The sequence below is a fragment of the Betta splendens genome, chromosome 24 (assembly GCF_900634795.4).
Source record: "Betta splendens chromosome 24, fBetSpl5.4, whole genome shotgun sequence".
Lineage (NCBI taxonomy): Eukaryota > Metazoa > Chordata > Actinopteri > Anabantiformes > Osphronemidae > Betta > Betta splendens.
This window is the reverse complement of record NC_040901.2, coordinates 7,008,582-7,025,779: the sequence shown is the minus strand read 5'-3', so window position 1 is coordinate 7,025,779 and position 17,198 is coordinate 7,008,582. Positions and strand designations below refer to the sequence as shown.

At 44.4% G+C, this 17,198-nt stretch overlaps 2 protein-coding genes across 2 annotated transcripts; both read left to right on the top strand.

The window, feature by feature from the left end:
- The first annotated feature begins 495 nt into the window (after window positions 1–495).
- On the top strand, window positions 496–10,231 carry ehd3 (EH-domain containing 3). The gene is made up of 8 exons (XM_029141129.3): window positions 496–1,494; window positions 3,589–3,765; window positions 4,094–4,191; window positions 7,368–7,509; window positions 7,596–7,695; window positions 7,794–7,964; window positions 8,675–8,839; window positions 8,922–10,231. Exons 1-8 carry the CDS (start codon window positions 1,268–1,270, stop codon window positions 9,447–9,449), a joined length of 1,608 nt encoding a protein of 535 aa, XP_028996962.1. The 5' UTR covers window positions 496–1,267; the 3' UTR covers window positions 9,450–10,231.
- A 5,162-nt stretch (window positions 10,232–15,393) lies between these two features.
- LOC114849745 (monocyte chemotactic protein 1B-like) lies at window positions 15,394–16,494 on the top strand. Its single transcript, XM_029141461.3, has 3 exons — window positions 15,394–15,555; window positions 15,789–15,900; window positions 16,146–16,494. The coding sequence occupies exons 1-3, from the start codon at window positions 15,471–15,473 to the stop codon at window positions 16,273–16,275; spliced, it is 327 nt and encodes a 108-aa protein (XP_028997294.1). The 5' UTR covers window positions 15,394–15,470; the 3' UTR covers window positions 16,276–16,494.
- The last annotated feature ends 704 nt before the right edge of the window (window positions 16,495–17,198 follow it).

Below are 17,198 nucleotides of genomic sequence, written 5' to 3'. Positions count from 1 at the left end.
GACATCTGGTGGTCAAAGAAGAGTCCATTATGAATAGTCTGTCGCCTTTCTTTGTCTTTTAAGTTCCAGTGAAACTTCAGACTTGTATGAGTGTAAGTAAAAACAAAAACTGAAATGAAAAACTTTTACAAATATTGTAATATGTAATACTGAATATTGACATTGAGATGAAACGTGATTTATAATCTTAATTTTCTGTTGTGGTGATGATACTCCTTGGAGTAACGTTAGTATGGTTACTCATATAATTCTAATTCATCAAAATAGGTAAAAGCTTTAGTATAATAAATTATTAAAGAAACACGTTCAGAAAATATAAACTTGTTTGCGTTATAGTTAAACTAACGGTGTAATGGGTAACATGCACCACTAGATGGCGCGCTGTCATTCACCTGCAGCTCCCACTTTCCTCCTCATCCATCATGGCGTCATCCCTGCCGGCTTCCGGTCCGTCGGCGGCGGGGCGGGGCTGCGGTGGGAGGGGCCACGAGACGTTGGCACTTCCGCCGGGCTCGGGTTTCCATCGGCATTTAAATAGGGGGTGCAGGAGGCGAGCCGCCGCAGCGTTCATCTCTGTGCAATGACAGAAAATAAGCAGTAGGAGCAAGCAAAACAAGCGGGGCTCATTTCCGAGGGGAACGCAGCACACTTTGCAGCTGGTGGCTGAGGCGGGTCGGCTGCTCGCGTGAGCGCACGAGCGGTAGCGGTTGAACAATAACGGAGGCTGCCACTGACGGGCTCGGTGCATCGCTGTGCGGGACGACAGTCTTTAGCGGTAACGTGACGTGGTGCGTGACTAGAATATTATAGGCTTCACTGGGCAGTGTTTGTTTACTGACACAGATTGGTAAACAAAAACAAAGTCGTTGAACGCGGCGTGGTTTGAGGCCCCGGAATATTATTGGCCTGGACTTGTAATGACCGCGGGACTCGATGATGAGAGGGTGTCTAAAGGGTCGGGTTTAATTCTAATTATCTGATAAAACATTGTGTTATTTTTATTTGCAGTCATTTTCAACTCATAAATATCAAAATAGTGCAATTTGGTAGATCATTAATATTATTATAAGTCATTAATTAGCTTTTTATTTGGACATAAAGGTTTATTTAGATTAAAATTGTATTTGTTTCTAAATTAGATCCTAGATTGACTTTTAAGACAGGATTATTTGTAAAAAATTTTACTGCCCACGAAAAAAAAAGTCACTAAAGCCACTGGGAGCGACTGACAGGCACCGGCAGAATAAAGTGACAGCGAGCAGCAGCCATGTTCAGCTGGCTTGGCACCGACGACCGCAGGAAGAAGGAGCCGGAGGTGTTCCAGACCGTCAGCGATGGACTGAGGAAGCTGTACAAGACCAAGCTGCTGCCGCTGGAGGAGAGCTACAAGTTCCACGAGTTCCACTCGCCGGCCCTGGAGGACGCGGACTTCGACAACAAGCCCATGGTGTTGCTGGTGGGACAGTACTCCACCGGCAAGACGAGCTTCATACGGTGAGGCCCACAGCAGTGCACGATGAGCGTCAGGAGGCAAACAGAGAGGGAGAGGCCGACACACCCGCCCTGATGCTTTCCTCTGTCAGCTCGGTGTGGATTTAAACAAAATTTAATTGGCATGAAAGACAAACAGTAAAAGGAGGATGATCATTATTCGACCCTGGAGCCTCACATCTAACGAATCCACACAAGCCTTATTTGACATAGAGAGGCAGCACAGCCACTCCATAATAACCATTACACATTTCCAGGAATCCAGGATTCATACTCGAATGCATGAGTAACATTACACTAATGTAAACAAGGCTGCAAATACATGACATTAATGCAGTTAATTACTATCTTATTGCAGCTAATTCTTCAGTGTTGAATACTCACAGATGTGTTGCCTGAGTGTCTCTGGTATTTATGTATGTGTGTGAGACAGGGAGAGATATTAACAGCAGGGTGTTGGGTGCCTTTGAACTGCACACACACACACACACACACACACACACACACACACACACACACACACACACACACACACACACACACACACACACACACACACACACACACACACACACACACACACACTCACTCACTCTGTTATAGGCAATTAGAGTGATGAGTCCTCTAAAGCCACAGAGAGGATGCCGTTAGCAGCTTCCTGCTATAAGACTGGACAGTACAGACACAGCTGCTTTCTATTTCCTTCATGACAACACTCACTGTTCCTCAGGTTGACCATGCACCACCTTGGCATCACCTAATTTCATATTACAGGATCTCACTTCACTCTGACTGTGAAACCAGTGAGGACTGGTCGGTGGAGTCATGGCTGAAGCTAAAAACCATTAGATCGTTGTCACTCTTGAAGGTCCTAGAACGTGGATGAAGCTGAGAGAAAGCAAAGATGAATGGAGATGCAAGACTGAATGAGTGGGCAGTAATCTGAGCCCGTCTTCATATATTGATTTTCATCTCTTGCCTCATTTTTAGTTTTCTTCAAAGGCCAAATCCTCAGCGGCACAACCTCAACCCTAGCTCGTCTATAGGAATTCCACACATACTGTGTACGTCTCTGTTATCACATGTACAATATGGAGAATGTACAGAGATGGCTCCACCAGGCACCGCAGACTCTCCCTACAAGGTGTGCGTGTCTCTGTAGACCCATCCTTACAGTACATCTGGTAGAAGTTAGAGCGAGCACACGTCCCACATTCACACTTAAGCAGATAAATGTCTTTTTTATGGCCTGTGAATGATGAAACTCACCAGAAACATCACACTTTCTCATATATATTCCTCTTATGGACATCTATGGAGACGTTATTGATGGGCCCGGGGGGGAACTCTGCCCTCAGTCAGCTGTTTCTGATCACCAGTGAGCAAACAAGCCCGTGGCAACGCATGTGTCATGTCAGAGTTGGGCAACTGGAAGCCGCCCTGTATCTCTGCCACAGTGAAGATTTGAGGTAATGCAGCAGGATATTGACAGGATCAGTGCGTTCTGCAAGTCATTCCTTCACATTTGCGGTGAGATGTTTCTGACTCTTGTGTCCCACTACCTGGCGTCTACTGTAACTCAACTCTGCAGCAGCATCCGTCTCCGTCTCACACCTTCTAGTGCCTCTCTCTCGTTAGTCCTGCTCGTCGTGCAGTGGGTATGAGGCAGCCATCATGGTGACGTAACGCTCACTCAGCCTTTGTTCCAGCAGCTTCTAATTCAGGGCAGATTTTCTTGTTACTTTTGAAATGCATGTTGCAGTCCAGCTCCTTGAGCGTGCAGCACTTGTACTTCACAACAGATTAATCCACACACGAATTGGACAGCAGTGTAGGTTGATTGGAGTCCGAACGCTGAAATGTTTATTCTAATCATGTACACAAAGAAATGCTCAAAATATAAATGTGGCATCTTTATAAATGCATGGAAATGTTCTGGAGTGTATTCATATTCTACTCACAAGTCTCCACACAGTTGTTCATTGACTCAAGTAAAATGGCCTTTCCATTTATAGTTCACTTATTCAAAGATGGTGTGAAGGTTGATTTCATCTCTTGGCCTGTTTATATTAACGCTATGTCTTCACTCGGCCGCAGCTACCTGTTGGAGCAGGATTTTCCCGGAATGCGGATTGGCCCTGAACCCACCACGGATTCCTTCATCGCGGTGATGCACGGCGACACGGAAGGCGTCATCCCCGGCAACGCTCTGGTGGTCGACCCCAAGAAGCCCTTCAGGAAGCTCAACGCCTTTGGGAACGCCTTCCTCAACAGGTAGGTGCCGACGCGCGGACTGAGCTGCAGTTTGTTAGAGTTTGGAGAAGGAGCAGGGTGAGAATCCCCACCGCAGCTCCACATTCCTGTGTGATTGAATTTCCCCCTGCTCACTGGTCAGACGTCCTCTGTTAATGGCCGTCTGTGTGTGAGTGAGAGGGGGAGAGGGTCATCCTCGCACACTCATCCTAGTGGGAAAAAGGGAATCTGCCGCCTCTCTCCAGCTCCACTGTAGCTCTGGTGTCCTCAAAGTGAGGCTGACGTAGTAAGATGTCTGGCGTGGGAGGACGTTCGCTGCTCAACCATTTTGCACTTGTGCCCCGTGTAGGTTCGTGTGCGCCCAGCTGCCTAATCCGGTGCTAGAAAGCATCAGCGTGATTGACACCCCGGGAATTCTGTCCGGAGAGAAGCAGAGGATCAGTCGAGGTAAGACACCTCACGCCTCTGTCACGTGAGCGGCCCGTGGTCTGTGCCGCTGGGCCCGTTCCGCTGCAGCCCCCTGGTCCCACTGAGCTCCAAACTCCAGTGTCAGCGTTTCCTTTGGGGTCGCGCTCGCGTGCGCGTGTGTATGTTTACTTTAGCTTTGAGCTATCGGGAGGATAATGCGTGGTTCAATTCAAAGAACAGGAAGCGGCGACAAAAAAAGACATGAGCCCCCGAATGCAATGAGTGACACACACACACACACACACACACACACACACACACACACACACACACACACACACACACACACACACACACACACACACACACACACACACACACTGTATAGAATTAAAAAGAGGAACGCCATAAGTTGATCTCACACGTTGCGAAATGTCAATAAAAACTGCTCTAGATTTGAGAGGCTTGATTGAATCAGCAACATGTGCTTTAGATTTGGCCCAGTATTTGTGAGACAAACTCAACAACTGCAGTTTGGAACTCAAGGCAGTGACTACACTGTGAGGGGATGTTGTGAGGTGTGGAAGGCCTGCTGATGTGTGTCAGGCATGGCTGGCATTCCTACAGCTAGTCGCTGGCATCGCCATAGCAACTACTAGCACTACAATGGAGCGCAGATAAATGAAGCTGGACATAATTTACTGTAGCTCTCACTCCCTCGTTCTTACTACAGTCTGTTCAGTCCCCTTTTGTTGTGACCCTTTTTTAAAATTCCATTTACCTCCTGTGTTGCGCTTTTCACAGAGCTTTTCATACATTTAGCTTTTTCAATAGACTAGAGAATATTTTATTTTCATTGCAGGTGAACAAGACAGTGTCTGCACATAACATTGGGTTTATTTCAATAGAAAATGACAATAAAAAACTAATTTCTTTAGTTTTTCTCTGGGCCTGTTTGCAATAAAGGCACATCCTGATTAATTTTTAAAATCTTTACTCATCTCAATCATACTGGTCATTGGGGTCAGTGTATTACCTCACTGTTGGGTTGGGTCAACCTCGATTTCTAATGTTTTCTCTTTATTCTCTGCTTAACAACATCCGAGTCCCATTTTTCCCTGCTCCCATGATTAAACTCTGTAGCTGCTTTAAGCGATGCCGATCCACATCCACTCTGATCTACTTTCTCATTACTCGTCGTCTTATTACGTACCAAAGTGTTGCGTGAATGCGTTGTCAATCCAAATAAGCAGCACAGTGAGACGTGACGCTGTGATTGTCCATTAGATACTGGAAAAAAATACAGGCTAAAGTTAATCTACTGAGTCAGCACAGCTGTGTTTTCTCTGGGAACAGGGCCTGTGTTTATGAATGTGTTTGTCTTTTCCCCATCCATTCCCATCAGTGTGTTTAGTGCATGTCAGCTATGTGTTCTTCATGTTTCTCTGGGGCTTTATGGTATGTTACATTTACATTAGTGCATTCTTTGCTCCCAATGCTTTTTTTTCCCCACCCATTTGCAGTGATTTATCCATATTCCTTTGTTTGTGTGTGTCCGTTCAGATGAGGAGCGGTCAGGCTATAGTTGCCTACGTAGATGTCCTTATGGAGGTATTGTAGATAATGAACCAGGCACCAACTCACTCCAAAAAGGCTCATTATAGCGATATCTTGAATTTGAAGAATTCATGCATGAATTTATGTTCCATGTTCTTCACCAGACTCTTGTCTCATGGTTTTGGACAACAAATATAAATTGGCATTACCCCAATAGCTGTTTACTGCATCTCATTAGAGAGATGGACAACATCCAGCTCGGCGGCTTTGTTCCTTCTCTCATGACGATAATGTGCCAATCGGTTAAGCAAAATCATTTTCACTGTACAGTGAACACCTTTCATCAGGATCAGCATCACTTTCAGTCCAAAATAGCCAGATGGCTTTGTAAAGCAGCTGTACAGTATGACAGGTTGTCATTAATATCATTGACCTAATAAACCTCAAAGAGCTGCATTCATGACTTACTTTCCTTAGACCATGTGAGAAGTGCACTGAGTGAAGAATAAAGATTCAAAACGTCAAGGTATCAGCCTGTTTCTTGCCTCGTAGCTTTGCTGACTTCGACCTCCGAGCTGTGCTTCCATAATACTGTAAGACACAGTCTTCATGTTTTACATACTCATTGCTACCACTGGCAAACCTCTGTTGGCTCCCAGTGAGGAATTATTGAATGCTCAGCAAACCAAACTGAGTCTGGAGGAGGTTCTTGTTAGTGTTCGGAGTTCTAGGAGTTTGGCCTAATTACGTACACTGGTTAGAAATGATTCACCTTGAGTGTGAGCGATTCCTCTACTGGGTGGAGCAGCGGCGGAGCCACAGTAGCAGCAGTTCAGCGAGTATGTAAAACGGTCCCAGCATTGTTTGTACGGCGGCGCGGCCCCGTTGTGAGGACGAAAGCTGGATCGGTGCTTTAGGACGTCCATGTGACACCTTCTGTTTTAACCAAAGCTACTCGCTGCCAGCTGACAGCACACGCCTCCTGGTTCCTGTCCAGAGATGCCCACTGTTTACCATTGACTCTTTCTTATCTGACGCCAGTGTTTGGTTTAAAAAGTCTCAGCTCACTAATCCGCCAGTCTGTGCTTTGTCCTTCTCGTGTTGTTTGGATTCTTTTCAGGTAAGAGTCAAGTAAGAGTTTTGTCCTTGAAAAGGACAACGTTGAAGTTGATGTGGTCCTGCTGACAGACGCCATCACTGATCAAGTTATTTAAGCTTTAGTTTATGAAAGGTCCCCCTCCTCTTTCCATTTATTCAACAAGCCAACAACATGTACAAGGTAAAGGCTCTACAAGTCAAAGCCATTCATTTACAATGCAAAACACACTGTTTTGTTAAGAAAATCTGGAACCTGTGCTTTGAGGTTTCTGGGTCCGAACTCTGGCAGCGTCTTCTAATCAGTAAACAGACATTCTTTTCTCTCAACATGATGTAATTTCTTCTGGGAATATTGCAGCAGCGCAGTCAAAGGTCATGTTACAGTTCTGGGGTTGTAGATGATGTTCAGCCTCAGCGTAAACACGCGTGAGCTGCATCTTTCACACTGGCTAGAAAGAAAATGCAACGACGGATCTGTTCTTCTGGCCTCGTGTGTTTGTTTAAAGTCCTCGTCTTAATTTCACCCCGGCCCCTTTCTCGGACCCTCCGCGCTCTCGCAGGCTATGACTTCGCGGCCGTCCTGGAGTGGTTCGCGGAGCGAGTGGACCGGATCATATTGCTGTTCGACGCCCACAAACTGGACATCTCTGACGAGTTCTCCGAGGTGATAAAGGCCCTGAAAAACCACGAAGACAAGATCAGGTAACTCAGCAGCAGGTGACGCAACCTTAAATGAGCATATGTGTAGTCATTTGTTTAACATCACTGCTGCTTTCCTCTTTTTTCAGGGTTGTGCTGAACAAAGCTGACCAGATAGAGACCCAGCAGTTGATGAGAGTCTACGGTGCCCTGATGTGGTCACTGGGGAAGATAGTCAACACCCCTGAGGTAAAGTGACCTTTGACCCGGTTGGGCTCTTTATGTCTTCACTGTTTTTGTTGCGGTGCCACTGACTGCTCATTTCCTCCCTCCTCTCCCGCTGACAGGTGATCCGCGTGTACATCGGGTCGTTTTGGTCGCACCCTCTGCTGATTCCTGACAACAGGAAGCTGTTTGAGGCCGAGGAGCAGGATTTATTTAAGGACATTCAGTCTTTACCAAGGAATGCGGCACTTCGGAAACTCAATGACCTGATCAAGAGGGCGAGATTAGCCAAGGTGAGGTGCACCGGCTGACTGATTCCCATTCTGTAGCACGGTTCGGTTTGTTATTTATGCTCACCCATCACTTCATCACGCTCTCCACCCTGTCCAGCTGCTGACCTTGACAGAAAAGTCACACACCAACTATTTTTCACTACTTTAATCATTTCCTGTTTCCTCTCGGGACAGGTACGAGAGGCAGCAGCCCTCTGTCTGTTATAGAGCAAGGAAACAGGGGATGCACAGATTAAACAGGCTGAGCGAAGTTTTCCTCTGTGTGTGTGTGTGTGTGTGTGTGTGTGTGTGTGTGTGTGTGTGTGTGTGTGTGTGTGTGTGTGTGTGTGTGTGTGTGTGTGTGTGTGTGTGTGTGCGCGCGCGCGCGCGTGTGTGTCTGTTTTGTGATGAGCCTCAAGGACATGTGGTGGATCCAGGGTATCACCACAGCAACATAACAAATATGGGCCGTCCTAATATAATATTTTTTTCAATGTTGTGTTTCATATTAAATACAAATGTCAGCCTTAAGGTAATCCTAGATGTTTGTGTGTGTGAGTAATCTGATTAAAGATCTGTTGGGAGTGCACACTTGCAACATCTCATGAATTTAGCATTCGCACATCAATAATACAGCACAAGTCTGTAAATACGGAAATCACCAAATAAACTAGAAGCTGAATCCAAAGAATTTCTAAACTGACTTTAAGTTGCTGTCTATGTGACTTTAGGTCCACGCCTACATCATCAGCTCACTAAAGAAAGAGATGCCCTCTGTGTTTGGGAAGGAGAACAAGAAGAAAGAACTGATCGGCAGCCTGGGCGACATCTACAAGCGCATCGAAAGAGAACATCAGATATCGCCTGGGGATTTTCCTAATTTGAAGAAGATGCAGGTAGAGTAAATCAACAGGGGTGAATGTAGATTCATGGATAAACATTTAAATGGAGGTTGTCTGTTTGTGTTATCTGTTTCAGGATCAGCTTCAAGCACAGGATCTCACCAGGTTCCAGCCCCTGAAACCCAAGCTCCTGGAGGCGGTCGACGACATGCTAGCTAACGATATCGCCAGCCTAATGATTCTGGTCCGCCAGGAGGAGACCCAGCGGCCCAACGCAGTAGTGAAGGGCGGCGCCTTCGACGGCACCGTGGACGGGCCGTTCGGCCACGGCTACGGCGAGGGCGCGGGCGAAGGCATCGACGAAGCCGAGTGGGTGGTGGCGCGCGACAAACCGGCGTACGACGAGATCTTCTACACGCTGTCGCCGGTCAACGGGAAAGTGACGGGCGCCAACGCCAAGAGGGAGATGGTGAAGTCCAAACTGCCCAATACGGTGCTGGGAAAGATCTGGAAGCTGGCGGACATCGATAAGGACGGGATGCTGGATGACGAGGAGTTTGCATTGGCCAATCACCTGATAAAGGTGAAGCTGGAAGGACACGAGCTGCCTTCGGAGCTCCCCGCACACCTGGTGCCTCCATCCAAGAGGAAAATGCCTGAGTAAATGTAAGATCGCCCCTCCTCCCCATATTACTGTAGCATTATAGCCACAAACTGCAAAAGGAAAATCCTTAAAGTGATTATAACCTCAGACACAAACCCCCTCATCTGCATTGCATCTTCCTTCCCTTCAGATATTAGGATAAAATATGCATTTACATTTAAATGAAAGCTAAGACTGGCTTCAAACCTTTGAGTGACGGAGAAAGGAGGTAGTTTAAAGTAAGTATAACAAGATTTAAGTAGGTAACACGTTAAAAGCCTAAAACAAGAAACACTGGATTTCAGCAACTACTGGAAAAACATGAGAGCGGCTCAACAATGTGAAGATAAAAAGCACCTATATTCATCCAGCAGTTCATCCCACAATGGCAGCGCATCCAGTCACCATGAAATAGTCTAAATCTGTTAATGATTAGCTCTGCCAAGATTTCACCAACTGCAGTTCTGAATCTGACCCTATCTGACAATACTGTGAGCGTTTGGTCACACATCCTCGTTTTGTCTAATGTGAAGCTGTGGCTGCACGTCGTAGCTAATGTACGTAACCCCACGATCACATGTTTTAGTGTTATTATTTGTATTGTACGTGTATTAGTCTTGGACACGATACCGTTGAGTTGACACTTCATTGACTAACTCTGCGGCTCATTTCGTCATTGTAACAAAACGCAAATCAACATTTTTTTTTTTACCAAATGTTTCTTTGTGCTTTTGAATGAAGGTTGGCTCTCTGCATTTAATGTATTTTATTGTGGACGTGTAATAAAGTACAAGTCTGCCGGCGTCTTTGTTGTGTGTGTGTGCGTGTGTGCGTGATCTGATGTACAGTACAGATCTGCTCCTATGAACACATAACAGATCAGAAAACATGCAACACGAGCTCACATTTCATGAATGAGTCACAGGAGACAATGTCACCTTTTACAGATTGCAGCGTTAACCCCCGGTGACTGGCCCTTGGTGGAAACACTGGTGTTGCCGTGGTTTGACTGTTTTAAAATGGCCACACATGACTTGGTCTGTACTTCGCTGCCTTTCTGTCAACAACAGTCCAGAAGTGTAATAAAAAGACTTCCCGCACTGTTTTGTTTGTGTGGGGAAAAGGAAACCGCTCCGATGACTTTCTCTAACCTTCATCGCCTGAGAAAAATTATTCCTGGATAGAAGAGAAATTCAGAACCATCCTGCAAACTCCCAGTGCATGAGTTAATGTTTGAATGTTTGACCTTCACTTTCACAATATGACTCAAATTAGAAAACTATCAAAGTCTCGAGTGGAGGCGGCACAAGAACTGTATTCATAACATTTAGTTTGATCAAATGCTGCCGGCCTGGTCTTGAGTTTAAACGTGTGCATTGCTGACGGTATGGAGACGCTTGATGCCTGTTAGTGAGTCTCTATCACGCTCACTAAAATGAAATGAGACGCCTGCAGGGCCCGAGCTAATGTTTGCTCGTTCTTGGGCTGCTGATGTGACGGAGCTGTAATATTTCCAGTTTATGACCACTTATTTTCCTCCCTGTGGCAGAAACCGTTACTGTGACGCTAATGTGCACAGTACATTGTGCACCGCATGCACTCCAACTAGGAAATAATCCACATCGCTCCGTTTGTACTTTTGCTGGGGTCTGTGTGTGTGTGTGTGTGTGTGTGTGTGTGTGTGTGTGTGTGTGTGTGTGTGTGTGTGTGTGTGTGTGTGTGGGGACAGGAAGTCCAAGCGTTCCCTCGGGTGAAGTCACAAGCTGAGAAGATGCAGCACAGAAGGTTCTGCTCATGTGCACCACTTCCTGTCCGTCCCACCTTGACCCCCGGCCTTCATCATGAAAACATATAGAAAACCTAATACCTAATAATAATAAATGGACAATAGGCTAGAGGGAATAAGTATTTTAAGCAAAGTATTTTAGTCTTTCCTGGAGACAGGAAGAAGAGACAGACGGAGAGGAAAACGAGTTTAGAAGCTGCTGCAACACGTTGCCGTTGGTATCTTATCTGTTCAGGGGGAAACACAGTTTATCTTCAGCAGCCTGTCAGCGATAATAAATGTGGGATGTCTGTCAGCGGCGAATGCAACTGATGGATGTGTGTGTTTGCTGGGTGGAGAAGCAAGGACGAGGAAGCTATGCATCGGCCTGATACGCATACGCACCCACTGAGACTGAAGCCGGACATGCAGGTGTCAGCGTCAGGACCAAGTAGTTAAAGCTACAATAATGATACAATAATGAAGAAGACAATAACTGGCCGTGTCAAATTATGGGATAATTCTGGGTAATTAAATTCAACTTTAATCAACTGAGGCTCAAAGCTCAGTAACTGACACATTCGATGTGTGTGTGTGTGTGTGTGTGTGTGTGTGTGTGTGTGTGTGTGTGTGTGTGTGTGTGTGTGTGTGTGTGTGTGTGTGTGTGTGTGTGTGTGTGTGTGTGTGTGGTCACAAGGTCGGTTGTGAGGTGACACCTTACTGTTATTTGTTCTCGGTCTCCATGGCGACAGAAAGTGTGTGAGCAAAGCATGAGGGTAGGTGGGTCATCTGATTTGAGTTTAACAACAACAGTGTTTGCTCCCAGAAAAGAATTTTTAAAGTTTAGATTAAAATCCAAGTAAAAACCTTGTGTTCAAATAGAAATGCTTGTGAATCTGGATGTGTGCAACATGTTTCTGTCCTGTGGTGAGAGGAACCCATTAGCGTGTCTGTGTGTTAAAAGTGACCCCAAGTCCTCGTGGTCGTTCCTTGAACCACTTCCTGGTTTCTGCACGGGTCATGGACGAGGTCAACATCCTGTGAAAGCACACACGCAATTCAAGTCACTTTATTTAAATATTAGATCCTGTGTCCGTCTTAGGTTACTCAGAAAAACCATTTGACCTTTGACCCCAAGGTTGTTGTAAACCAGGAAGCGTAATTCATATTAATATGCAAGCTGTTAGCATGTTAGGGATATAATATATGTATATAAGATATCTCTCTCTCTCTATATATATATATATATATACAGTATATAATCTCACATTTATAGTATGTCCTATGTTCATAATTTTCCATTTCTTTATAATGTTTTAATATTGTTGTTACTTGCTCACGAGACGTGTAGAAATAGTTCTTCCTTGGCATTTTGCTCACATTGAAGACGTTCCTGTGCATTTCAAACCTGCGTGAATGTACAGTATGTGGATTTGCTGCTGCATGTGCAGGAGCTGGGATTCCATCACTGTTATGTAAGACGTGTCGGTGGTACCGTGTGGGAAAACCGGGGCTTGTCTGACACATTGTGTGAGGACATGATGTTTTTTAGGGAGGACGGATTGACTGTAGACGCCACATGTGATTTATTCTGTTGTGGTCATTAAACGCCTACTGCTGGTCACTATCATTATGAGTACAGGACGTTATATGTGTACTGTATGTTAAAATCAGCCTCATGGCTGTTGAATAGTAAAACACTATATTCTAGTCTTACATTCTGTCAAGTGCAGATTGATACAAATGTCTTAGTTACCTCTGTTTTTATTGGGACTTGATAAATGGACAAGTTGTCCTGTGATTGTGTTATTTTGCATTTTTACTGCACACGGGCAGTCGTCCCGGGAGCCTCCGCTCTGAATGGAAGCGGAGGGAACACAGTATCGCTTGATGAATGGGCGTCTGTTATCTGAACTGGTCAAGGGCCAGGATGAGGGGAGGATGTGCCGAGGGGAGATCGGTGGATGTTTTCCCTTGTACCTGACAGACAGGATGTGTTCTCAGAAAAGGGACAGGTCAAATATAAACACAGTCACAAATGAAGCGCAATACAAAGATCATCTGTCAGCCGGGATGTGAAGTAGTGGAGAGGAGGATCAGCAACGCCTCTGCTGCCACCTAGTGGACACATGGTTACACTTCTGTCTCCATTCAGTCTGGGTTTACGTTGGATTTAGCTTGAACTTCCTTGTTGATGATCATTTAAGAGTCAAGTGTAAAGTGAATGTGTAAAAAGTGTAAAGTAAAGTAAAGCTGTGGTCCAGGATTGAGGTTTGTAGAGTGGGCTACATGTCTATGAAACGTATTTGATTAAAATAAATTATTGATTAAATCAAATTAAATTGTATTTGATTCTATGCTTCTAGTTGATAAACTGCCTAGAAGTAATGCTCATAAACCCTTTAACAGGTGGTTTACCTTATTTCTACTGCACTCTGTGACATTATCGCCGTTCCAAACAGTGTAGTCTTGTCCAAAGTCAAGCGGCGTGGCTCTGTTTTACTGTTGTACAGTTGAATATGCTCATTAACTCGGTAGCATTTCTATTTTTAATTTTCTATCACCGTGATCAGTTAGCTTTATTCTTTTCGTTCTCAGTCTGTGGCATTTCGGAGGGGATTTTGCTGAGGTCACCATCACGAGAAAGGAGGAAAGGTTGAGAGGAGGAGAGAAGGTCTGATGAGGTAATTTGCGGTGCTAAGTGGCTGATGTGCTGCACTGGCACAGCTTCCTCTTCCTACCAACCCTAAAGCACACTTTCCACTTCAGATTTTCCCAACCAACCATTAAATTGCTGATGTAATGCAATTTGGGGAAATTTCCTTTTTACATAGAAGGTTTAATAAGACATCCTTAATTCCTTTAATTTGTTCATTACTTATCAGACAGTAACTTTTTTTCTACATCCCCTTTGAATTTAATTTGGATTTAATTTGTAATTACAATATTACAGATTGAACCTGTCAGTCAGAGCGACAGCTGATCATTAGTTCCAGGCAGTGTTAGGCTGTTTACAGTTCAGCAGCAGCCACTAAGGCCTCAGACACATTCATAAAATGATTATTAGTATATTCGGGATAACCTTTGACCAAAATGTAGTTTGTGCTATAATTTAAGTAAGAAAAGCGTGAAGCGTACCTGGTGAAAGAGTTTTCAACATGTTCGTTTTCATATTTGTGCATTCTTGCTGCACTCTGTCTCAGGCCACGGGTTTCACTTTGACTCAGCTGGGGGAGATTTCAACTGTCGTCAGGTTGTTGGGTTTTTCTGTTGTGTGTGTGTGTGTTATTAAAATCATCTATATGTCTTCTTATCTCTCACTTAATAAAAAGTAAACACTCATAATGACAAAACATCCATTCTGTATAGCTAGTGTGTGTGTGTGTGTGTGTGTGTGTGTGTGTGTGTGTGTGTGTGTGTGTGTGTGTGTGTGTGTGTGTGTGTGTGTGTGTGTGTGTGTGTGTGTGTGAGAGAGAGAGAGTGATTGTATTTCAATGTAACAAGTGGTTAAGTTGCTAAAACCGCAGTGTCCTATTTAAACTCTGGCTGGGGGTCAATTCATTCACAACAGATGATTTGATGTCAGAGCAAAACAAAGACATCGGAACTGAGCAAACATTTAAAAACTGTGTTCATATTGACTTCAGACATAAAATATAGTAGACGCAATGATTTTTTCTTGATAGAACTTATGTTGATCAAAATTAAATGTTCACACACACTATTATATAAATAATTAAATAAAATTAAAAATCCATTTAAATAAATTAAACTCAGGAGAATTTAGACTTATCGCTTGAAGCCATTATCTTTAAATAACCACACGCAGCCTTTGTTGGAGGAGTGTAAAACCACAATGCATCTGCAGAATGCACAACATGCAATAAAGTGCACACATGTACAAACATAATGACTGAATCTCATTGCACCTGATCCCTCCCACTCCGCTCTGCCCCATCACCCCTCACTTTTCTTTCCCCGACTGTCGTTTTACTAAGAAGCGTTGACCACATGACCACAAAAACCTGTTGTGCAAGCGATGGAGTTTCAGGTTCTGGTCTTTAATTTGTCATGGAACCTGTCTGTGCTGCCTCTGCTTTGCAGCTACGCGCATACACACACACACACACACACACACACACACACACACACACACACACACACACACACACACACACACACACACACACACACACACACGTAGGACCTGCAGCTGCATAAATTGAGTGGCTGTGAGAAGTAGTGGACAGAAAGAACGCAAACAAGATCCAGCAAAGATGATGATGATGATGATGATGAAGAACCCCGTCGTCCTGGTGATCTGCACCTTGCTTCTCTCCTCCCTTGTTGTGGCATCTCAGTGTAAGTTATTTGTGTATTTCTTAATAATTGAAAGACTTAGTTTAAAATTTTGTTTATAGAAATCTCGCAGTGTTAATTTGTCTTTGCATATTCTACTGTGTAAAATAATTTATTACGTGATTTAGAGAAATAAAACAGGTTTTAATATTTTCCTATGTAAGATCACTACACATTATTATTATTATTTTTGTAGGTAAAGTATATTTATTATTGTCTTCATCTGTGATCCGCAGCCAGCTTCAGCCCGAACGAGTGCTGCTTTCAGTTCAGGGCCGACAGGCTGCCCAAGAAAAACGTGATGAGCTACAAGTACACAGACAACCGGTGTCCGATGGCAGGTCTGCTGTAAGTGTCTCATCTATACGTTCACAGGATTGTTTGAAAAATATTTAACAGTTGATACGTTGAATATTTCTATTCAAATATTTTTTAATTAAATATTTAATATTTATATTTAACATTTAATGTATTTATATTTAAATATTTAGTAAATAAAATTTACAATATTTAATTTAAAGATATTTAACTTTTTGGTGCTAACACACATTTTTTGTAGCAAAGTGCATGAACATTCTTTGCTTCTATTTCAGCTTTACAATGAGCACTAGAAATACAATCTGTGTTGACCCAAAGACAAAATGGGTCCAGGTCATTGTCAACGCCATAGACAGAGTCAAGGCTAAAGCAGCGGCCTCCGCCACCTCTAAGAGACCAGAGTAAACCAAGGCTCTGTTCAACAACGCACCGCGTGAAGCTGAGGAGAGAACAAGTCGCCGAGTAGTGAAAACATGTCCTGATTGTGACTGCACCTCGATATTATACTTTCTGACTCTCTTCGTTTCTCTCTGTCTTATAAACTGCTGATAAAAAAATAAACCACTGAACTTTATTTCATGCCCATTCGCTCTGTAAGCCAGACATTAAACAGATGGTTTCGTATTCCACGTTATCGTGCTTTTTGAACTCAGGCATCAGAGCTGATGTGGTTTCTGGCTGATAAAGCCACAGGAAGCTCAGCTCTGCACCACAGACAGGCGCTATACGATCTTGGCCAGCAGGTGTCGCTCATCCCTCTTTTCAAAGGCCCAGTGATGCTGCACATACACAGATTCACTGTACACACCTAATTTCATGTGGCCACGCTGTCGGATGGCAGCTGCCTGGAGCCAGAGCTGAAATGAAGGTAACTCTAGGGAAAACACATGTCGATACTGACAGAGCCGTTGGTTCAACTTCCGGTCCCGTCTAACTTGTGCCTGATTGACATCTACCACAAACTGACCTGAAAGTCTGTTCCTGATCCGGAGCCTCAGATGACGTCGATGCAGTGACATCATCACCCAGAATGGCTTTAAATAGTTTCAAGGCCAGGTTTGACTTCGATGTCCAGCTGGCCTGTTGCTGCTGAAACACACAATCTCATTCTCCCAATTCATCAATAGGCGCTTATGAGGGGCCGTGTTGGAGAAGCTGGTCTGATTAGATTTTGGGCCTTGCTGCATAGATCTGCATACTAATACGAGCAAATACAAGCAGGAGCTCCAGAGTGCCTTGTTTGCGATTGTGATTTAACAGTCTCAGAGACGTCCCGTCGCATTAGCATGAGGCCACGTCTGTCAGCGCGACCTACCTGTGGCACGGCA

What these genes read in the sequence shown, in the direction of transcription:
- ehd3 (XM_029141129.3), top strand. Translation starts at nt 1,268, where the DNA reads ATGTTCAGCTGGCTTGGCACCGACGACCGCAGGAAGAAGGAGCCGGAG. An exon ending in GGGAACGCCTTCCTCAACAG is followed by an intron (nt 3,766 to 4,093) that starts GTAGGTGCCGAC and finishes TGCCCCGTGTAG; the next exon opens with GTTCGTGTGCGCCCAGCTGC. An exon ending in GAAGCAGAGGATCAGTCGAG is followed by an intron (nt 4,192 to 7,367) that starts GTAAGACACCTC and finishes GCGCTCTCGCAG; the next exon opens with GCTATGACTTCGCGGCCGTC.
- LOC114849745 (XM_029141461.3), top strand. Translation starts at nt 15,471, where the DNA reads ATGATGATGATGATGATGATGAAGAACCCCGTCGTCCTGGTGATCTGC. An exon ending in CCTTGTTGTGGCATCTCAGT is followed by an intron (nt 15,556 to 15,788) that starts GTAAGTTATTTG and finishes TGTGATCCGCAG; the next exon opens with CCAGCTTCAGCCCGAACGAG. An exon ending in TGTCCGATGGCAGGTCTGCT is followed by an intron (nt 15,901 to 16,145) that starts GTAAGTGTCTCA and finishes CTTCTATTTCAG; the next exon opens with CTTTACAATGAGCACTAGAA.